The sequence below is a fragment of the Gekko japonicus genome, unplaced genomic scaffold, assembly GCF_001447785.1.
Source record: "Gekko japonicus isolate JY-2015 unplaced genomic scaffold, Gekko_japonicus_V1.1 scaffold728, whole genome shotgun sequence".
Lineage (NCBI taxonomy): Eukaryota > Metazoa > Chordata > Lepidosauria > Squamata > Gekkonidae > Gekko > Gekko japonicus.
In genome coordinates, this window is record NW_015163624.1 from 272567 (window position 1) to 296633 (window position 24067).

Sequence of the window (24067 nt, forward strand, 5' to 3'; positions counted from 1 at the left end):
TAGGGAAACACCCAAAGTGCAAGATACGTTATCAATGTACCTTGCTACTCTGAATCTGTAGTGTTTAGTTTGTAGTTTATAATGAAAAAGCAATTAAAAAATTCTAAAAAAAAGAAATGAAAAAACACTGAAAAATGCCTCTTCAGCATTTTTGGGTATTCAGCAAGCCGAATCAGAATCTCAGTTCTGATTTGGCTGCCGAATACAGAATGCCGAATAAAAGCCAAAAATATTCAGCTTTCATTCAGCATTTTTCATCATTACCGAATACAGGCTTGGGGGGGGGTTAAACTTTAAAGGGCTGCACTTACCTTCTGCAATGCATTTGCAAATGCCATTACAACTTGCAAGGCTGTTGTTGCTGCTGGCTTCAAACTTGAAGCCCAACTCCTAGCTTGCTTTCCCAGGGACAGGAGGGGGGAAGGAGCACTGGTCAACAGGATTTCAGGTAAGGGTGGGCACACTGCTCTTTGGCCAATTGCAGAAGTTTATTCTTTTTTGAAATTCTTCTGTGCATGGCTAGAGAGCATAAAAGCAGGGGTCTCTGGCTGGCTGACTCCATTCCCGCTCCTGATGTGGCTGGCTTCTGCTTCAGCTACTGCTGTGAGCCTGACCTTCCTGCTTCCTGAGAGACTAACTTGGACTACTTCGGATCAAGATCCTGCCTCCTGGAGAACAGAAGACTAAAGACATCCACTGGTTTGACTGATTAGAGCCAGTTTTAAAAAACTATTCTCATTTTGTGGTTGGTTGGCTAACGGAGGAGGTGGGGGTGGGTGACTAAGCCTCTAGGTCCAAGGCCCTTTCAGGCCTCTTCCAGGGTTTTTTATTTGTTTGTTCTTTTGGTTTGTGGTTGCCTGTCTGTTGCAGTTTAAAGTTTTTAATTTTTTTTTATGTGACTGATATCTGGGCTTGTTGGTGTGTTGTTTTTTTTTTTGGGGGGGTGCCTGACTAACTAGGCCTTCTGTCTGTGGCCTAGGATCTCAGGACTCTTCCTAGTCACTTTTGGTTCCTTTGGTTTATGGCTGCTTGTTGCAGTTTAAAGTTTTTAATTAATTTTTTTTTTTTACTGCTGGGCTGCTGATTTTATCTGCCTGCCTTTCCCCCCTTCCATAGGAAACAATGGAGGATTGGGGACACCCTCTTTGGATGCCCCTAGAATTGGACCCCCTGGTCCAATCTTTTTGAGACTTGGGGGTTCTTTTGGGGAGAGGCTCCAGCAGCTACAGTACAAATTTGGTGCCTCTACCTCAAACCCCCTCCCCCAACCCACTGAATACTCCTTATAAGATTTTGCCATTGATTTTGCCACACACACCCACACACACACACACATGTATACACACACACTTACATACATACACATATATATACATACACACATATGTATACACACACATTTATATGTGTGTGTGTGTGTGTATATATATATATATGTGTGTGTATATATATGTATGTATGTATATATATATATATATGCCCAAATGTGTTGGCACTTTCTGGCTCTCCCATTGGCTGTGCTGTGCGCTCCATGAGCCATTGGCCCATCAACCGCCACTCAAGAGTACTCACATGCCATTGGCTGGGTGCAGGGTCTGCTCCTCTTCCCTGCCTACTGCCAGCCTGGCCACTTCCCTGACAGAATAAACTGCCAAAATGGCTCTTTCTTGACAAAAATGCTTCTCCTGCTTGGCTCCTCTGGCTGGCTACTGAGGTGAGCTACTGGCCCTCAAACCATTCTCATATCTTTCTGCTGGGGGACGAACTTCTTGCTCAGTGGCTGCTGCTAGGCAACCAAGCGCGATTTTGTCAGTAAAAAGGCAAAGATAGGAGGCCCTTTCCAGGCCTACTTTGGCCTTTGTGGGGAACTCAATGGGGCCAATCCTGACTAGGGTTCCCATGTTGGGAAATTCCTGGAGATTTTGTGGTGGAGTCTATGGAAGCCAGAGTCTGGGGAGAGGAGAGGCTTCAGCTGAATAGAATGCCACAGAGTCCACCCTTCAAATCAGTTATTTTCTCCTGGGGAACCACTGCTGCCAATCTCCAGGTGAGGACAGGAGATCACTCACCACCCAGAGCCTCTTTCTAGAGCTCGTATTTATTTCCACAGTGGGCCATATTCCTATAAAAGAGGAATTCCATAAAAAGAGCCCTGTTGGATTAGACCAGTGGTCCATCTAATCCAGCATCCTGTCTCACACAGTGGCCAACCAATTCCTCTGAAATGGCCAGTAACAGGGCACAGAGGCCAAAGCCTTCCCTGATGTTGCCTCCTGGCTCTGGGATTCAGAGGCTTAGTGCCTCTGAATGTGGAGGTTCCCCTCACCCACCAGGGCAAGAAGCCATTGATAGACTTATCTACCATCAATCTATCTAATCCCCTTTGAAAGCTGCTCATTCCTATGGCCATCACGACATCCTCTGGCAGCGAATTCCACATTTTAATCACTGTCTGTGTAAAGTAGTTTTTCCTTTTGTCCATCCTGAACCAACTGCCCATCAGCTTCATTGGATGTCCTCGAATTCTAGCATTCTGGGAGAGGGAGAGAATGTATGGAATACAATGCCTATAATTCTCCCATTCTCCGTTCTGTTCTAACAACCACTCCGTGAAGTGGGTTATGTTGAGAGACAGGGGGAGTGTGACTGGCCCAAAGTCACCCAGTGGACCTTCCATGGCAGGGAGGGGATTCAACCCTAATCCGACACTCCAACCCCTACACCAATAGGACGACAGCAAGAAGCAGAGTAGATAAAGAGAACCAAGGGGAGGGATTAGATTAGTGTTAATCTCTAGACCTTGGATCTCAAAAATATATATACATTTTTATACTGGGGTTACGGGATAAATGGAAGCAGGCGAATGTCATGCTTTTAGAAAAGTACAAACATGATATTATGATGCAGGAAATATCACTGATCTAATCAGATCATTACAATAAACAAAAAACCTGACATTCAACGTCTGACCTTTATTATAACATACTGCATGAGAGATGATTCAGTAGGGCAAAAGAAAGTATGAACATACGATTAATCAAGCCCTGATAATGCAAAAACATTTTACAGATGACAGTCAGTGAAGGCTTAGCCTTCATGACATTATTGTCCATCTTTGACAATCCTGCTAAAGTAAAGCACTGTCTACTTACTAGCATGCATAGCAACATATTTACACTTCTCCCCATAATTAAAAACGTGCATTAAGGACTCTAACCTCTTTCCATTGAGGTATTAGGAGGACTACAATGATGATTGTTTTCTCAAACATCATGATCACTATGTACAATGCACACTGGCCCACCCAAGCACCGCACTGCAGCGGGTCACCTATAAAAGAATACACAAATCATCAGAACAGACATTTGGTAGGTAAGACACCACTACACTGAAATAAGTTCCAAAACACCACCAAGCATAATTTTTAAAAAGTGTTGATCAAAAAGCAACCTTTATCCCTCTTCAGTCTTAAGCAATCTATGCTCCACCATGACAGCTCTGATTGTCTGAGCAGGGACTTATTGAAGGTACCATTCTGCAAATGGGCAAAACTGATAACCACCAGGACTCATGCATTCTGTGTTGTGGCCCCTATCTTATGGCATGGTCTCCCTGATGAGGTCAAGAATGCTCCCACTCTCCTGGCTGTCTGTAAACTATGTGAAATGGAATTATTCAGGAGGGCTGTACTATAATGAAATGGTTCAGAAATTGTTTTTGGAAAAGGGATAGGGACTGTGTATAGTACGTACTGTAGGGATAAGGACTGTGTACAGACTGTGTTGCTCACAATATGATCCCATAGACTAACTGCATCTGTAATGACTCATTAGTAGGAGTTATATCGAAGACGTCTAGGGTATGACAAGATCAGATGTCCTATGTAGGGCTTACTACAAGTTCATCATAAAAATCATGGATGGGAATCCAGATCATGTAGTTTGTCGTTCACATTCCACAACTTTTGCATGTCCAGACAGAAGGATCCACCAAACCCTTCACGGACTTCTACAGGATGTCACTATATTAGTTTCCCCCAAACATTTGCAGGCCTCCTCTCCTCAGCAGGGATCAGAATGAGGATCCCTAGGCGGGCAGGGAGCCATCTGGGTAGTGGCCCAGAATAGGCCTTGCTTCACTTAAAAACAACAACTGTATCTATGATATGTGTACCTCTCATGGCAATTTTAGCTAGCATACCTTCAGTACTAGGCTAAGTGCCTTGCTGAAACCCTTTATATGCTAGTAACTTTCTGCAAGTTATACAAATTTGTCTACAATCCTATGCAATCTTATTTGGCAGTAAGCCCCACTGAACTCACTGGGACTTTCTTTGAAGGATGCTTGCACAGGATCATACTGCAGATTATTCTAGCTAAATAAGAAAATTAAGTTGTCGTTGCATACAGCATAATTCACTTTGTCTGCTACTAATTTTGCTCTGGGTGCTCACAAATTGTTTCACCTGCTTGACTATCTTCATAGGTACAGAAGGCAAGTTGAAAGGCCTGTAATTTCATTTAGGATAGACACTGTATTTGCTTTTCTCTAGAATTCTAGGACAATACCAATTACTAAGATAGATTGGCTACAGTTCAATTATCATATTTATATTGCCATTTAAAATGATTTAGTGGAAGTCATTGTAGGATTTGGGTGAGTGTGTTTCTACTCATGAACAAATGAAACAGGCTATTTTTCTAGATAAGGAACTATGCTTCCCTAGAATATGTCAGAGAAGTATATACTAAAATTCAGGGCAGCTGAAACTTCTCTCTTATACACAAACACAGGAATGCAGAATTGGGGCACCAGCAACAAGACGAGTTTTCTAAAAACCTGCAACACAATACCGTTAGCTCTATGGCCTTCAACATGCAGTGTCAGCACATCTAGAATGCTGCTATTCTTTTTATATTTCACTGCCTACTTTCAAGTTAATTTTATGGCATCTTCAAATACAGAGTAACAGCTGAGCCTGAGAACTGTGCAATGGAAAGTCAAATACCTTTAAACAGCTGTAATGCAGAATGGGCCTTGGCCATTTCCTTTTCTGGCAAGGCTTTGAAAGACATACACCAGATATTCTATTTGCTGCTCTTAATGTTTATAATATATTTTTATATTGATGCTATAACTCTTCAGCACGCAACACTTTGACGTCTGGAACTTCCCTATAAAAGCACCTTTAATTAAATCTGTAAACCCCCCCCCCCAGTCCTGGGATAACAGTTCATTATAGGGCATTAAAATAAGTTCATGATTTGACTCCAACCTCTCAGTCTAGATTTTGAACTGGTAAATTACATCTGTTTGTTCAGTATGATACATGCTCATGTTTTTCACTATTTGTAAATGTGGTGTTGTCATAATGAACTTAAATTTTTGTTTACCTCAAAGGTTGGGGAAATTTTAATATGTAAAATTTATGTGGCTTTCACTTTCTTCCTAAAACCATGATAGATTCAGTCTTCAAATTCCTGTTCCTTACATAAAAATATTACACAGTTGTCAGCTTCAGGCTGTAATCCTGCAAGCACACAAGTAGTAGGTCCCACATAATACAACTGGACTTATTTTCGTGTAAATAAGGATTGGGCCATAAAACTGACTTTACAAGTATCTACACTGCTAGCTACTACATTATGCGGCCTCTTATTATTGAATATGCTACAAACAAAACATTGCATGACATCTTCAGAAGTACAAAGCTGCTTCATTAGTGCATGACTTCTCCATGGAAGTTATATACACACAAGAAATTACTCAGTGACAGATGCATCTTTTGTTTTGAGTGGGAGTCAAAGAAAAATGTTAGAAACTTGGAAATTGAAGAATATTTCCTTTAATTAAAAAAACCATTCAATTTTTTTCAAATGACTTGCACTAAAAATATGAAATACTTGTATGACTTTTTTCATAATCATATGTACAAAAAACCTCCATGAATGTTTCCCCATAAAGCATGTGAAAAATTTGCCAATGGAGAAAGCAAATCATTCTGAACACTAGACACACTGTTTTAAGGTGTACATTTTGCAGAGGCACCATCTTAGAAGATGTAGGGCCTCCTTTGAGTGAGAGAAGAAAACACTGCCTCTTTTAAGATGGAGAAGTACTTGCATTAAATTAGGTAACATATCTTTAAAAACGAGCTGTGCAATTAATTGGGAACTGTTGTAGCTGACCAAAGGATTGATTAATTAAGTTAGCAACTAAACACTCATTATGATTTGTACAATGTATGATTTGATTTTCAAACAAGTTCGCAAAATTAAACAAAAAGCAGAAGACTTAAGACATGTAAAATATCACAAAGTCTGGAAATTTTAACAACTTAACCATAGAAGTATGTATTACTGAGTATCTCAAAGTCAGTATGTCTTTTACATATTGATTTATAAACATATTCCATTATTTTTTAAACCCTAAGTAACAAGACACTGACCAACACTTGAACCAAACTCCTGTTTCTACTGTTCAAGTACATGTCCCACTTCCATACCCATCTGACCCTCAATATGGGAATTCCCCATGAATGTAATTTGTGGGAAGGCAAACTGTTTGGTGATTTGCTTCCTAACATGAATATTTGCATAAGAATGCTCCTTTCCTTAATTACAAATACATGCATGTATAGAATTAAGTAAAAAGAAGCAACTACTCTACTGCTTACTCATAGGTTACAACAGTAGTATGCGGACTTTCAAATACGTTGACAAGTCTATTTCAAACATTAAGGGAAAGTGGGGTATAAATAATAGAATTCAAAGCAGTTGTCACAGGGAGCCTGAAAACGACCAAACACTACAGAGACTGTAGTTAGGTTTTCAGGTTGCTTCCCTAGATGGGTGTAAATTCTCCCTTTCCTCCTTCCTTTCCAGGCCTGTAGCCAGGATTTTTTTTGGGGGGGGGGGAGGCCAGGTTACACTAATTAAATTAAAATAAATTTTAAAGTTAAACAAGGCCAGGTACTTCTTGGCGGGGAGGGGGGAGGAAGGTAGCACAGCAGCTGCTGGACTCTGGCTCTTTTCTGCCACTCCAGATGGCCATTGCATGTGTGAGGAGGGGGGTCTGTGTGTGCTCAGAAGCCCCCTCCCCATTCACACACATGCAACAGAAAGCGGCGAGGGGGTCGCCTTGCCTGCCCCAGCTTTGTCCTTCTTAGCCCTGGAAGCCCCCCTCGTCCCTCCTTGTCTGAACATCCGTGGCCTCATCCTGCCCCAGACTGACCTCTTTGCGGTTTGCAGCCCCTGGAGGCACCTTCACCGGGTATGACTGCTTGCGTTCCTTGCCAGCCAGCTCGCTTGTCTTGCAATGCAGCCACCCTACTCCGGGATCCTGGGTTACGCTCCACCCTGCACTCGGCTGGTGTGGGCGAGGCCAGGCTGCTGGCAGTGCCCTGGGGTGACAGATGCCACTGCTTTCTCGACCTGTATGCTCAGCCGGGCCCTGGGTGGCCCACTGGGGAGAGAGGCCGGCCAGGTGGAAAGGGATGGAGACTGGGATGGGGGGCATTGCAAATAAGATAGGGGGCACTGCCTCCAACGTCCCACCACTGGCTATGGCCCTGTTGCTTTCCTTGCCAACATAGTGTAGCATTCCACGTTTTGCATCAAACTTACTGGTATTAGCTTTCATTGGCAAGCAAATGAGCTTCAATCCCTAATTGAATGGATTTAACGCTGGTTAAAAGCTCACTGGTTAACATCAGTACAGATGCTACACTAAGGAAAGAGAGGAGGAAGAAGCATGAGGGCCTGCAGCTTAGCTAAGAGATCAGTAGCGTTACAATTATCAGGTTAGAAGTTTCTTAGTCTTCATCTCTTTATGTTATTTTATTGTGTTATTTTGTTCTTTATAGCATTCCCATCATATTTAAGATCAAAGTATGCTGTATACAGACCTCTACCACTATCCCATCAGCTATTTGTCCAGGAGTTCCACCTATGCATGTTACAATACCATCTCACTCCTTGAGACACTACCAGATTAAATTCATATAAAAAGACAGGCTTCTAATACAAAATTTATTTCCGTAGGGCATCAAACAATGAATTGGTAAGTATCAAATAATGTATCTGGAAAAGTAGACGGACTCAAAGAGACGAACAATTATATGCTCTCTAAAAATACAAAAAAGGTTAGCATGTATTTCACAGAGAAATGAAAACTGTCTCACTTTTCTACACATAAGTATGGAGGAAAATGTTCTCCTGATAAGACACCAACCCACCTAATGGGTTCATAAGCCTTTCAAATCCACCAATAATTATATGACAGAAGTTACGACTGTTTCTGTTTTAACCCTCACCCCCTTACCTGGATATTTCTTTTCTAATCGTTATTCCTTCTCACTACCACACCCACTAGTCACATGGAAAGAGAGGAAACGGGCCCACAACCATTTGTGCTGTTGTGGCTTACTCTCATCTGGCCTGCCATCAAGCCCTAAAATGGAAGGGCAGGGTGACATTCATGCAGATACAACTGTATATATTGTGGTCTCTGGGGTATGCACAAACAATGAAACAAGGTTATTAGGTTTCTATTGGTGGCTGTGTACCTAAGCAGAAGCACAAGAAAACCCCTCCGAGTCCGGCAGACTTGAGAGAGTGGTGGCAGAGCCCTGGGTTGACCACTAAATGCTTAGATGCCTCACAGTACAATCCTATGCAGAGTTACTCCCATGTAAGCCCACTGAAATGAATGGGCTTAGACTGGAGTAACTCTCTTTAGTAAGCATCTGAGTACTTGAAGGGCTGTTATATAGAGAATGGTGTGGAGTTGTTTTTTGTTGCCCCAGAATGTTGGTATTTGTTCATCTGTATAGCTGAAAAACCCAAAGTCCTTCTGTGCCATGTCAGCTACTGTCCCCAAACAATGGCAGTAAGGCACAGGGAGGGGAAAACAAACTTGACCCAAAAACTGAAACGAAGAACCACAAGGGTAAGAAAGAAGTCTAATAAAGGGCCAATGTTAAAAACCTAGTTTAAACTTATAATATAAAAAATACAGTATTTATTAGAAAAGCAGTTAAAAACAAATAAGGGCCCAATAAAAGCCTTGTTGAAAAGTTCAAGTGGCCTGAACACAAGGGCCAATACAGATAAATTCTTTCTTACCCTTGTGGTTCTTGATTCCAGTTTTTGGGTCAAGTTTGTTTTCCTCCCTGTGTCTTACTGCCCCAGAATGTTGGACCAGAACCAATGGGTTGAAATTACATCGAAAGAGTTTTCAGCTAAACAGTAGAAAGAACTGCCAGAGCAGTTCCACAGTGGAACAGGTTTCCTCAAGAGGTGGTGGGCTCTCCTTCTTTGGAGGATTTCAAGCACAGGCTAGATGGCCATCTGACAGCAATGCAGATTCTGTGAACTTAGGCAGATCATGAGAGGGAGGGCAGGAAGGGTTGCATCAGTGCTTGGTTCTTGTGGCCCTTTCTTACACGCCCAGGGAAATGCTGATCGCCACTTTGGGGTCAGGAAGCAATTTTTCTCCAGGACAGTTTGGCCAGGGACCCTGGAGGTTTTTTTGTCATCTTCTGGGCATAGAGCAGGGGTCACTGTGATGTGGGGGGAAGGTATTTGTGAATCTCCTGCCTTGTGCAGTGGGTTGGATTAGATGCTTCCAGCTTTATGATTCCATGATTCTAAGAGGCAACATCAGAAGGCAACCGTGGCTTCTATGTCCTGTTTGTCAGCAACTTGTAACTATTATTATTACTTTAGATTTTTTAATTTAAAATCATACAAATTACTTAACGGCAGAAAAAACAGGAGAAAAAAGAACACTACACTACTCTTACACACACCCTCCACCATCCATAACCCCTCCCCCCTAGAAGGCCTGTGGAAGCTGAATTTTTTTCCACCAACTTGGAATGTGTATTGTTTTAGATATTTTAATGTTGGGTTTTAAATTGACTATTTATTGAACAATTATTGAGGTTTTAAAATTTGTATTGGAATTTATGTTGTTGTAAACCACCCTGAGCCCCACATAAACAGGGAAGGGCGGTTAAGATAAATAAATAAATAAATAAATAAATAAAGGGGGGAATCACAGGAAGAAGGGTCAGGAAGAAGGGTCACACCAATAAATTCTTCACCTGCTGGTGGAGGACAATGAAAGAGGGAGAAGGTACACATTTCATGGGGAGGGAATTCCATAATTTTAGTGCCAGGACTGAGAAGGCCCTTTCTTTGATTGCGACCCATCTAGCTTCAGATGGAGAGGGCTCCCAAAGATGACCGCAGTGGTCAGTAGTTAAGTTCATAGGCAGTCCTTAAATGGTTGGCCACTGAGTAATGCAGGATGCTGGATACAGCATAACTGCTCTTATGGTGTTGAGATTCTCTTCCAGTTTCATGCTGATAGTATCAGGTGGATAGCTACGTTAGTCTGTAGTAGTAGAACAAAATTTGAATCCAGTGGCAAACATCAACAACATTTTCTCAGGGATAAGCTTTTGTGAGTCAAAGCTCACCACAGCAGATAACCTGGAAGTTTTGTTGGTCTTTTAAATTGCTTCTGGACTCAAATTTTGTTCTTCCACTGCCATGCTTTCTGGCTTCACCTGCTGCAGGTAACCCATATTCTGGGTACAGAGTGGTACTCTACTTCAGCAAAAAAAAAATTTTAACCCTATTTCCTCACATTGTTAAAATAGCAGCATTTGGGACCAGTGTAAGCAGGACAAAATTCTTTGAATAATTAGGACTGCCTAAAGGTTTGTTTGCTCTAGTTTTCCCTCCCTGTTTCTTCCTCTTACTATTGTACAGCAAGGCATGAATGTTCAGGAAGAAGAATGTGATGACTGATGATTGACCTTCCTCCCTCTGGCTGGAATACTCAACTGCTGAGATGGAATCTCCACACTAACATGCCAGGAGTAATTCCTCAAAATGAAATACTTCACTAAACACATAGTTCAAAAGATCTTTTTATGCTGAATCGTCAATTAGTATTTGAGGCAAAAAATTTAGATCAAAGATGTCATCTGGTATTTACTGGATTTATGCCAGAGCACAGGTAGCTAAAGCTACAATCAATTTGCCTGTGTTGTTTAGAAATCTTTTTTTTTTTTTTTTGGTATTTTGTGTGTGTGTGTGCTTGTGAGCCTGGAAGTCATGGTGACTTCTGGTGACCCCTAGTGGGGCTAGGACATTTCAGAGAGGAGGCTTTGATGTTACCTGCCTCTGCGTTCCAGCCCTGGTATTCCTTGGAGGTCGCCCTTCCAAGTACTTGCCGGGGTCAGCCCTGCTTAGCTTTCGAGATCTGATGAGACCAGGCTTGCCTGGGCTATCCAGGTCAGGGCCTTGTTCAGAAATCTTTTGAGAAGAATCAGCCTTTCATAACATAGGGAAAGCAAATGTGCTGCAACATAAACCAGTTTTTCTCTCCAACATTATACACACTGGCTTGGGTCCAGTGTTAGATCTCCATTGATAGAAAGATTTTTGTCAGTATAATGGGATTTTTTTGCCTCCTTCCCCTGCTCATTCCAAAACAATGCTTCTGGGGGTAGAAGGACTCCCAGGAACAGCATGGAGGGAGAGAATCAACAAACATTTCCCTTAATTATACAATGTGTGAGTTCCAGAGAATCTCACAGCCAGCTTACCATAGCAAGGTGGCTTTGGGCTGGTGTTTCTTGAACAGCCATGCCACATTGTATGTGGCTTCTGAAAAATATGACATTTTGCTGGAAAAAGCTAAATTTCACAAAATCTAAATTGAATTCTTCACTGATTATCTCCAAAAACATTGTGGCTACTGCCATTTCTAGACACTGGCAAGATATTCACATAGCAGCCCAACAGAAGAAGGGGAAAATCCTTTGTGCCTGGCTTGCCTGATACCTAGGTTCTCTGAATCCATTATCTGTTCCCAGATTGAAAAGAAGGGAGGGACTGGATCAGATGCTTGTTTCCACTCTGGAAAGAAAGACCGCAAGCTTAGGATGCGTTTCCCTTTTCTTCTGGGTTGAGAACGAAGATCTTGGCTCTGACCTGGCTATGGCAGTATCAGGATGTTTTGGAGATGATCAGTTAGGAACTCGACTTATACAGCACTGAGATATTTCTTCTCAAGAAAAGCAGTGAAGACAGAGGGTGCCTGTGAGCCTTGCTCCTCTCAAGCCTGATTCAGAAATAAATATCAACTCTTAAAGACCTTTGATCACCAGATGGGTTGAAAGTGCCTGTGTAAGGCTGGACATTCACCCAAACCAGCCAGTTGTATAGATGCAGTTGTAGAACGTGTCCCCTATCCCTGCCCAACTGAAGCACTGATTTTAATTGGGAAAGACTGCAGTATAGATTTTTGGGAACTTCATTCTACCTCACAAAATCAAGCACTGGTAATTTGTAGTGATCAAGGATCTGCTCTAGAAAAAAAAACATGCTGTGGAGTTCATCATTGACAAGTAAATCACCAAGAAAACCCAACCCTGTTCAAAAAGTATTTGAATTAATCTGTCTCAAAAAGCATTTTAAGGATGAAAATCTTTACCATATTCACCAAAGCGAAGAGACTCCCATTGCCGCCATTCAACAATGCTACTTACTGCCCGCACACCAGCATAAATTAGCAGCATTCCTAAAGTGGCATCTAACAGAAAGTTGATGAGGTACCTACAATGGTGAAAAACACACATGAGAAACCTAACTGTGGGCATGAAAATATATTATTGCCCCCCCAAAACTATAGAAAATTTCCCCACCACCTCCTGTGGCTTTTAGCTAGCCTAGGCAATGTCTCTATCTGCTGCCTTGCAGGCTAATTTTTCTTTTTGCAGAGCAAACCCAGAAACCTAGCATATGTACAACTATGCTCCTAGGCTAGAGGATTTCATACTTTCCTTATTCTTTGCAAAAGCTTTAGCACTACTCCCTAAGCACATGCTTTAGTGCTTAAATTGCCATTTTTCATAAGAAGCCACCTATTATCCACATAGTCAATCAATTTTCTACACTGCTCTTCATTTTAACGTGCAATTTAAGAGCACTGTCTAGGTCTCTTTCATGCCATCCATCTAGTGTGTTCCTTTGAGCAAGGAGCTCTGTGCTGCTTGGAAATGGAAAACTTGCTGTTTAAGTCTACAAGAATAGGATAGAAACCACACGCAAAAGCAAGGTCGATGGCATTAAACTGCAAAAGAAAATAGGCCTCATGATTCATGAACCCTTCTTTTGTTCTTTGATAGAACCGAGACATCCACAAATAACAGATGAGTGTTATTCTGTTGTACGTCTTTTAAAAGATGCCCCAGACAAATGTGAGTGGCAGGTGCCATCTTAGAAAGAACAGATTGGAGTGAATGCCTCTTCTAAGACAATGTCTGTGACACATATACATCATCTAATGAAAGGAGCCATGTTATCTTCAAAACTGGATGAATTTGTGTATGAGCCGATTTAATCAAGCAAACCTTACATACTTGCAGTGCAATCTTAAAGAGTTACTCCACTTTAAGCCAACTGAAATGAATGGCCAACTTTCCTTAGCATAGCACTATTAATTAAGATTTGTTAAACTGAGAGATAGCTCTAGAGTTTGTGTAATTTAAGATACCTTTGGAGCAACATAAGATCCCTTAAATTATGATTTTGAAATCAAATTGCTTATTCTGTATAAGCCCTGCAAAAAGACAAATATCTATATGGGAATCGTCTCTAATGTTTTTGTGAGAACATGCTTGGCTTCTATTGCATATTCTAATGAGAATTAGTATACAAGTCTAAAGGTTTTTTCCCAATTATACAAAGAATTTCTATTTCTAAAGTTGCTTTTAGAGGCTTAGAAAAACACTACAGTGGAAGTCAAAAGAAGCTGTGAGCATTTTTAAAAATATCACAGAGTGGTTCAGTATGCCTAGAGAATAAAGGAGTGAAATGAGTTCAGACATTTTTATTGGAATGCTCTGTTTGGTGAAAATATATAGGCTTGGCTCAGGCTTATAAGGCCACCAGAGGTCACTGTAGTCCCAGAAAATATTAAGCAGTGCTGTACCACTGACAGTTCCTCTATTTCTCAATTTCTATGGAACAATTACGCCACCTTGAGGACTAAGCAGTTCACCAATTAAAATTTAACTCAGGATTCTTAATTTGTAAGAGTACTGTTACATTTAGGAAAGCAATGTTCGAATACCATTCTGTACTACAAAAACCTTCACCATATGTTGTTCTGAACTGATACGTGAAGTATTTCATATACTTCCAAGTTAAACATCCATTCTATTAACCAAATCAAGTGAAAAAGAGGATCTGTGATACAAGATGCATACTCAGCTTCATTCTTAAAGCAAATGTAGCTACCTCTTACCATGGAAACAAGAAAATCAAAGCCATGGGAATTCCTCTTTTGTTTGGATGCACATCTGCAAATTCACAATATCAACTGAACTTGGTATGAACTCACAATGTCAACTGAACTTCAACAAGATCATTCCACAAAGCATTAATATATACACACTTACAGTGAACAAGGGTCCTCTCCAGTAAGATCTGATAAATACACATTGGCAAAGTGGATGAACAACATCCCTATGGCTTGTTTTGAAGTATCCAAAAACCTAGAGAAATATAAAAAACTGATCAAAACTTTGAAAGTAGACATTAAACATTGACCACATAGAAATTCTTACTAGAACATTGTGAAATTAGAAAGACAAAACTTGATAATGAAAAATATCAAAATGGCTTTGCAGGTTACTTCTGCATGACTTGTTCTCATGGACTGCCCTGGTGCAGCATGGAAGGACAAGCCATCCTTGAAGGAAGAGTAGAACAGCCTGTCCCCAAGCTCCTCCTTGGCAGACCCTTCCTGTGAAGCCAGGGTCTCAGGGCCTTCCTGAGGGGACCGTGAGCCAACACAAATACTGCCCCCTGAGCCAGCAGTGTCCTCAGGCCTGGAGGCGCCAGCATGGACCCACTTGTAATCAGACTGGCTGCAGTCTCCTGAAGCACCCCAAGAACAGAGTGGGCAAGGGCTGAGGTGTGGACCAGGCGCAGGAGTGTGCACCTGGCAGCCCGCAGCCTCCCCTCTACTAAGGAAATGCTAGAAGAGATTGATAAGTTCCCACAGGATCTAGTTCCCAGTACTCCTCATGCGTAAAGGAGCTGACTCAGCTTGTGGAGAAGAGCCTAATGTGGGACCCAACAGCACCTGAAGGGAAATTTCCCACATAAGCCTGCAGTCCCTGTGGGAACAACTTACCTGCAGCCTTGCTGATTATTCCACCAGTTGAGGGACCTGTTTTGTAGCCATTTTTGTTACCTGACCCTGAGAGTTCTTTTGACTCTGCTTTTTGGAATACATAACCTAACCCTGTACTAAAACCTTGGATTGTCTTCTGACTTAACCTCTGATTGTATTATTGGACCCTGGACTGTGACTTTTGGACTGTGACCTGAGAACACCTGCTGTCAGACCCTGTGGTTACTGGGACTTGCCTTACACTTGGTGACCAGAATGCTCATTATCTGTTCTAGCAGAGGATGATGACATTTACTTGTTTGATTGGAAAGATGGGAATCAAGTGCAACTAAAATACGTGGCTTGGAGATTAAAGCATTAAAACGGACACAGTGAGTTTTGTCTTAATTATTGTGGTACTTGAATTGAGAGATGCCATTTTGTTTTTCACCAGGAGCATCCACTATACCCGAATGGTATGGATTATCCCACCCTTATATTCTAGGTCAGGGGTGGCCAAACTGTGGCTTGGGAGCCGCATGCAGCTCTTTGACACATATTGCGTGGCTCCCGGCAGGGCGGCTGGGGAAGCAAAGGGGAGTCATGCTTTTCCTTCCCTCCTCCTTTCTATTTGCTTTCTTTGTTTCTCTGTCTCTTTCTGTTTCTCTCTTCCCACCTCTCTCTCTCTCTCAGACAAATAAATATCATTAGCAAACAAATAAATATCATTAGACAAATAAATATCATTACTAACATCTGTTTTTACCCCTTTTGCTTTTGTTTTTGTCAGCCTCATTTAATGTTAATAAAAAGCAAACTTCCATATTTTAAAATAAAAATGTGTTTGTAATATCTGTTCATGTCTTGCGGCTCTCAGACATCTGACATTTATTCTATGTAGCTCTTACGTTGAGAAAGTTTGGCCACCCCTGTTCTAGGTACTCTCAGTTCTCAATGTATTCACATTTATGATTTAACTAAGAAGTATTTCACCTCATGGAAAACTATTTTGCCTAGTAACTGCCATCCCTTGCTTCTGGAAAATACTAGATGCTTACAACAACTATTTTTACTCAGAAGCAAATTTATAAATTGGGACAGGAATTCCACTTTATTCACTGGGACTGTGTAGTATCCTTTTATATGTACAGAAATCTGTATTTCATATCTAAGCAGAGCTAAATCTACAGTGCAAAAGGCCCAGCTAAGGAATCTGGATTATGCTCCTAGAAGCTATAAACCAATATGTTTTTATTGGTACAACAGCCCGTATAAATGTGGGCTTGTTGAGAAACATGCATTTCAAAATGAGAGTCTTCATAAACAAGAGACATATTCATGACTCACTTCTCTGGGTTATTTAAACTTCAGGCTTAATTAGCTTGATCCAAGTCAATCCAACTCCTTGACACAATATTGATAACTTAAAGGGAACAGTGAGAAAGTGATGCTGAAGCAGTAATCAACCACCAAGGGCATCCACTTCTTAACCCGGAAGATGGTTCAAATAGCTTATGTAGAGCATGAGAAAGCAATAACATGGGCTACACTGAGTCCCAAGGGCCTCTGTTTGCCAGCCCTGTTCTAGAATAACTGACTCTTTACAGCCATGTCTCTACAGAACCTGAACAAGCAGGAGTAGGCACTGCTGGTTAGTGAGAGTGCATTTCAGTGACACTAAAGCTGGCAAAGCTTTTAATGGACTCCTGGAAACCAGACAATTCCTTCAAGAAAGCAAAAAGGATTTTATTTCGGAACTTCTAGCAAACTGATCACCAGGCAAGGAAAACAATTCACATCGTGTTCTTTGTCCTGATGGGTAATATTTCTCTTATTCAAAGTCTCTGTAATTTAAATCTAAATAACCAACCGTTTCTGCATCTTGGCTTTATTAGCTCTAAGGTGATTGGCCACGGTTCAGTGGTAGAACATCCTCTTTGCATTCAAAAGATCCCAAGTTCAATCCTCAGTATCTCCAGTTAAAAAGACCTGGTAGTAGCAGTTGTGAAAAGAGTTTACATAGCTGTTTCTGCTATGCAGAATGGACAACACTGACTTTGACAGACCATGGTTTCACTCAGAAGTCTGCCAGGCATAGAAATCCAACACAAGTAATCAACAACAGTTGACCCACTTTACACACATCAGGCAGTACTACAACTGCCTGTCTCTTGTAATTCATTCCCCAAATCCATAAGATGAACATCTAATAAATTTAAGGCAGTTCAAGAATCATTAATACTTAAACACTCACCATATCCTCCAAGGCCGTCTTTCATGCTTTGGTTCTCTGAAGCGTTTCACTAAAAGAAAATTAAGGATAATCAGTGGATGACTACATTTAAAGTAACCAACCTCCCATCAGCTGAACCTTTATGTAATTTTCAAATAGTCAGTTAAATTTAATTCAGTGTTCAAGAACATATTGCAACCAGACTCTCCCAATGACAGCTAAATGAGATGAACCATTTGTATTTTTCCCAATGTTCTCTATTAATGTTCAAACACAATTGCTTCTATCCCACCAGCCACTGGCTGAAAGTGAATGGATCCAACATTCTCTTCCACATAGCAATCCCTTTAGGTCTCCAGAAAGGTTAGTCCTGGGGTTGTTGTTGGACCTGCATAAATGAGCAGTTACATGAGTTGGGGGCAATGTTCCCTCTAAGCTGTGGAGTCCTGTGAGCAAAAATTCTACCTTGCGAGCTCCTGGCATTAAAGTTGTGAGTGGTCAATTTGGCTACTGCCTACATTAGTTTGCTCTGGAGCCATCTTTCCTGAGCTGAGTCAAAAATCTGTGAGCCGGAGGCTAAAAAATAGTGAGCTAGCTCACACTAACTCAGCTTAGAGGGAACACTGGTTGGGGGGAGGGCGCTGTACTGTTAGAAGGGCCACATCCTCCATTCTCTTCTGCCATCAGAGCTGCTTTGGATAAAAAGGCAAACTATGTCTTCCACTAAAGCAGTAAGTGATCTGAAGAATGCAAGTTCAAAGAATTGCTTTGACTTTATGTCAGAACCAACCCTCAAGTAACAGCATGGCTAATTAAAGATAGTGATATACTGCTACAGTGTCATTCCAATCAAGCAGGGGAATATTTATGCAATTGACAACAAATGAAGAACAGAAATATTTTCCCAAGAAACTGAAAGGTCACAATGTGCTTTGCTGCTTGAAGTAGTTTGTTCATTTTATGGGTGATACATGATCTACATTCACATAATTTGATCTAGTATGAAAATGAGAGCAAACTGCTCAACCTGCTTTGCAACTGCATGGGTGTCGGGAAACGCTGATTGTCTTGATACTATTTTCCACTTGCTTAAAGACAGTATTTGAATAGCCTGTTCTCATAAGCATAAGAAAATACAGGCTACAATTAGCCAATGGTCAACATATCCTGTAGTTTTATATGAATCTTCTTCCTTAGCCATGTATTATGGAGAGGATGGGGCAGTTACACAGCTACATCTCAAAATGTAAGGGGTGAGTACTGATTGAAAAAGTTTGAGTTGTAGAGAGAGGTGAATACTTTGACCGCAAAAAGCAGCTTATAAAGAAGGAGCACAAGATGACATTCAGAAATGGAAAGCAAAGGCTCAACAGCTTGGCATAATGCAAGATAATTTAGGATCAAAGGCATTGGAGGCATAAGTTAAATCAGTACAGTGAGGGACTGTTATCTGTTCCCTGGCAAAACCCAGCTCTACTTCTCATAAATGTTTCAACTAAAATACAATAATTAAAAAGTTGATGCATTTCAGGCAACCTGGATTCCAGGAGACTGGGAACCAAACATATGCCAACAAGTAAAAACAGTACATACAGTCAGCATCATGTAGTGCTAGAGGCTACCAAGAGTTTACTTTAATAAATTATTGTGAACATTCTGAAGTCTACCTTCCAAGTGTTACTTTGTCTTCACAAATTTTTACTATGCTCTTAGCAGAAAGAACATGTTCTATAATGGTTCTAAAAGTGGGAGCATCATTTTATTTTTATTTAGATAGTTACACCCCACTTTTCTCCCTATTGGAGACCCAAAACAACTTAAAACATTCTCCCCTCCTCAGTTTTATTATCACAATCACCATCCTCTATGGTAGGTTAGGCCTGAAGAGAGTGACTGCCCCGAGGCCACACTGTGAGCTTCCCTGACAGAGTGGGGATTCCCAACCTGGGTCTCACAGCTCCTAGTCCAAGACTAACCCCAATGGCATTCTGGCTTTGCCAGGACCTTCAAGACAATTTCCCCTCAGTAGCCTCATACCACACTCCAGCCCTGGACCACCTTATTTCGTTTGCTTTCCAAGAGGGAAAGTCTTGAGTCGTTTTCAGCACTTAGGAAAGTTCTAAAAATAAGCAAATTAGTCTATTACTCCATCTTCCATGAACTGGAATGTATAAGCAAATGAAAGAAGACAATATTTCTGTCTTAACCATCAAGTATATTTTAATGTACTCGTCCAATTCAGTTTGTAGTCCTTAATACACTATTTGCATACTCCCAAACTAAAGTGTTATCACTACTGTCAGGAAGTTTAATGCTGGTTAAAATTTTAACTTTTGCTATACTTTCCTACTGTAATAGGTCAGAAGGGGTTATGGCAGTTCGCTCCTGCTTTGATGTAGCACTTTTTTATGCAGAGTGTCCAGAGGGAACTTTGAGGATCCAAGATAGTTCCAGGTGGTCAGCCGTGTTGGTCTGAAGCAGTAGAGCAAATTTAGACTCCAGTGGCACCTTTAAGACCAACAAAGGTTTATTCAAGGTATGAGCTTTTGTGTGCATGTACACTTTTTCAAATACCTCAAATACTTCAATGTTTGAAAACGTGTGCATGCACTTCTAGCTCATCTGTTGAATAAACCAAGATGCCACTGGACTCTACATTTGTTCTGAGGATCCAAGTTATACATTTACTATACTGTGACCTCAATTATGACTTAAGCATTTTCATGGACACCCAAGTCCTTCCCTCCTCCCTCACTGGTGCCAGATAGCCCCCTTTCAAAATACATGGCAAGCCATGCACATCCCATGGAGGCCTTCATCCCCTAGGGTCCTCAAAACAATACAATGAGAAATATACCACCTATACTCTAAAAGCAAGTTTAAGAAAAAAATGTTTTTATGGTCAGTATACAGTTTACAAGGTCAGAGTGCCCTTCATCCTATTTGGCAACTCTAAAAAGCCCTGACCCAAGTTCTAATCAGTCTCACTTTGATTGGACTATAACACAAAGAACTTGCTTATTAGTACAACTTTTAGCCAAAGCCAGGGTAATCAGGTACGGGAAGGAGTCTAGAAAAACATTCAGAGCTCCTCATGGAAAAAAACCTGAGCCACACAAAACCTGAACTTCAGTATTCAAATGAAAATTGCCATTGGTTATTACTGCCAATGGATGCAAAGTAACATGTCTATGGTGAATTTCTTTGCATTGGAAAAAAGTGAAAATGAGTTCCTTTTTATACCTGATGACTTATAACTAGGATGACTTTATTAAGGCCATTCAATCAGAGGTTTTAGTTCTGAGCTATCAGATCCTGAGAATCAAATACTGCATTTTCTGGCTCGTGCTCCAAGGCTGGAGGGCAGGTAGAGGAGCGTCAGCTGGAGACTTGCTGAGAGTTTGGTGTCTCTAGCCCACAGGGGGGCATTCTAGCTACGAAACCTCACAAACCATGAACCAGTTTGTTAAACAGGAAGCTTTGTGGAGGTTCATGGAACCTCACAAACCATGAACCTCCATTTTCCCGGTGTGTGCCCATCCCTAGCAGTTATTGAGTTGAGAAGTTGGAAAGCAGTAGATGTGGATGCGGGGGAAACTAGAGCTCACAAAAGGCTTTCTAAGAAGAATGGCTTCTGAAGGGAGATTTGGACGGTGAAGCAGCCTGACACATAGAACAAAAACTGCTCTGCCTTAACTGGTTGTGTTACGTTTAATATAAAATATTCAATAGTTGTAAAAATTAATCTTACTGAATTGACCCACACTGACACAATTATGGAAATATGCCATTGACAGAGGGACCTTTTCATCCACACCATAAAGCAGGGACTGAAAGGGAAAGGAATTATCACATTGCTGTGCTATACATGAAAAAATGCTATATTCTGTAGCTTTCCAGAATCGAATCTTCCAATTATACAGCATATGTTACTTTTTAGAGTGGAGATAACTTTTTCTCATTGGCCCATAACAACAGAACTCATATACACAATGAAGATTATGGGCATTAGATTCAGGAAAGACAAAAGAAAGTACTTCTTTAGTCAGGAATTCCTGTCTTAGCAGTTAATAAACTCACAGGATCCAGAAAGGATGGTATATGCACAAACATTTTCACTGCTGGCAGTATCCCCCCGCCTCCGGTGCCTCATGGAATATAACATCAGATGGTTTCCCCCCTTCAGCCTTGAGGGAAGACCATCAGAAGGGGAGAGAGGCTGCTACCAATGCTCCCTCTAAGTCGTGGAGTCTTGTGAGCAAAAACTCTACTTGGTGAGCTACTGGCATTAAAGTTGTGAGTGAGCGATTTGGCGGCTGCATAAATTAGTTTGCTCTGGAACCACCCTTCCTGAGCTCAGACAAAAATGTGTGAGCTGGAGGCTAAAAAACTGTGAGCTAGCTCACACTAACAGCTTAGAGGGAACACTGGCTGCCACTTATTCAAGGCTTCATCTGTGTGGCCTCTAGATTCCAGCAATAGTATAGTACTAACTGCACAGTGATTTCTACCTGCACCTGGACCCAGGTCTCCTGGTAGATAAACAGGTAGCAGTGGTAATTAGGGTACCTTTCACCAGCTTTGGCTAGTGAACCATCCAATCACAGAGTTGGAAGGGAGCATACAGGCTATCTAGTCTAACCCCTGCTCAATGCAGGATCAGCAATGCAGGAGCATCCCTGACAAGTGTTTGTCCAGTGGCTGCTTAAAGACTGCAACTGAGGGGGAGCTCACCACCTCCCCAGGCAGCTGATTCTACTGCTGAACAACTCTTATGGTAAATAGGTTTTTCCTAATATCCAGCTGGTACCTTCCCGCCCTTCATTAAAACCCATTATTGTGAGTCCTATGCTCTGCTGCCAACACGAACAGCTCCCTGCCCTCCTCTAAGTGACAGCCCTTCAAATACTTAAAGATAGCAATCATGTCCCCCCTCAACCTCCTCTTCTCCAGACCGAACATTCCCACATCCCTCAGCCTTTCCTCATAGAGCTTGGTCTCCAGCCCCCTGATCATCCTTGTCCCTCTCCTCTGCACCTGCTCCATTCTGTCCACAACCTTTTTGAAGTGAGGCCTCCAGAACTGTACACAATACTCCAGGTGCAGCCTGACCAATGCAGTGCACAGTGGGACTATCACATCTTGCAAATTGCATGTTATGCCTCTGTTGAAACACCCCAAGATCATATTAGTCTTTTTTTTGTTGCTGTATCACACTGGCTGCTCATATTTAACTTATGGTCCACCCAAACCCAAGATCTTGTTCACACACACACTGCTACCCAGAAGTGTATCCCCCATTCAGTATGCATGTTTTCATTTTTGTTACTCAGATGTAGAACTCAGCACTTATCCTTGTTAAACTGCATCTTGTTCACATCCGCCCACTTCTCCAGTGTGTTCAGATCTTGCTGAATTCTATATCTTCTGGTGAGTTCACTGCTCCTCTCAATTTGGAGTCATCTGCAAATTTAATGAGTAGCCCCTCCACACCCTCGTCCAGATCATTTATAAAAATATTGAAAAGTACTGGGCCCAGAACTGAGCCCTGTGGCACCCCACTGGACACCTCCCTCCATTCAGATGAAATACCACTGACGACTACCCTCTTTGAGTGCAGTTCTCCAACCAATTCCCTATCCACGTAACCATCCTAGAGTCCAGTCTACAGTCCTCTAGTTTACCCATCAGAACATCATGGGGAACCCTGTCAAAAGCTTTACTGAAATCCAGGTAAACAACATCAACAGCATTCCCTCGATCCAGTAAGCTCGTCACTCAATCAAAGAGGGAAATGACCTGTTGGGGACAAATTCGTGCTGACTTCCCCGGATAACCAAGTTGTCTTTCAGATGCTTGCAGATCCCTTTAAAATCTGCTCCAGTCTCTTCCCTGGGACAGAGGCAAGACTAACTGGCCTGTAGTTTCCTGGGTCATCCCTCCTTCCTTTTTTGAAAATTGGGATAACATCTGCCCTCCTCCAGTCTTGTGGCAAGTCTCCCATTCTTCAAAAGGCTTGGAAGATTATGGACAAAGGCTCTGCAAGCTCTCTAGGAAGTCCACTGTGTGATACAGAGTGTTGGACTGGATGGGCCTTTGGCCTGATCCAACATTGGCATCTCTTATGTTCTTATGTTCTTTGAGCACTCTTCGGTGCATACCATCTGGCTTGGGGGTTTTGTACCCATTCAATGCAGCCAGGTGCTTCTCAACTATTTATTTATTTATTAGTTAGATTTCTATCCCGCCCTCCCGCCGAAGCAGCTCAGGCGGCTTACAACAATGATAAAACCAGCATAAATACATACATAAAATACAACTCAATAAAATAGCTCAGCTCATTTCCAATTAAATAAATACCTCACTGTACAACCAGCTGCAGCCCTTCCTGGGCAGGAAAGATCTTGCCACTGCGGTGCATGCCCATGTAACATCTCGCTTAGATTCCTGCAGTACACTCTATGCAGGGCTGCCCTTGGAAACTGTCTAGGTGCTACAGTTGGTACACAACACTACAGCCAGAACGTAGACTTAAAAGGGTTGTAAGGACCATATCGTTCCATTCTTGTTCCATCTACACTGGCTCCGAATTTGTTTCTGGGCACAATTCAAGGTGCTTGAATTGACCTTTAA

The 24067-nt window shown here is 41.7% G+C and overlaps 1 protein-coding gene across 1 annotated transcript in view; it reads right to left on the bottom strand.

Annotated features, from left to right (window-relative positions):
- LOC107107220 (store-operated calcium entry regulator STIMATE-like) overlaps nucleotides 1–24067 on the bottom strand; it is a 57502-nt gene that overhangs the window by 9979 nt on the left and 23456 nt on the right. The window contains exons 2-5 of the mRNA XM_015407480.1: nucleotides 17456–17504; nucleotides 14483–14578; nucleotides 12514–12635; nucleotides 3218–3330 (exon numbers count right to left, since the gene is read on the bottom strand). Of these exons, the coding sequence (XP_015262966.1) occupies nucleotides 3218–3330; nucleotides 12514–12635; nucleotides 14483–14578; nucleotides 17456–17504 (380 nt within the window). The remainder of the gene's footprint in view (nucleotides 1–3217; nucleotides 3331–12513; nucleotides 12636–14482; nucleotides 14579–17455; nucleotides 17505–24067) is intronic.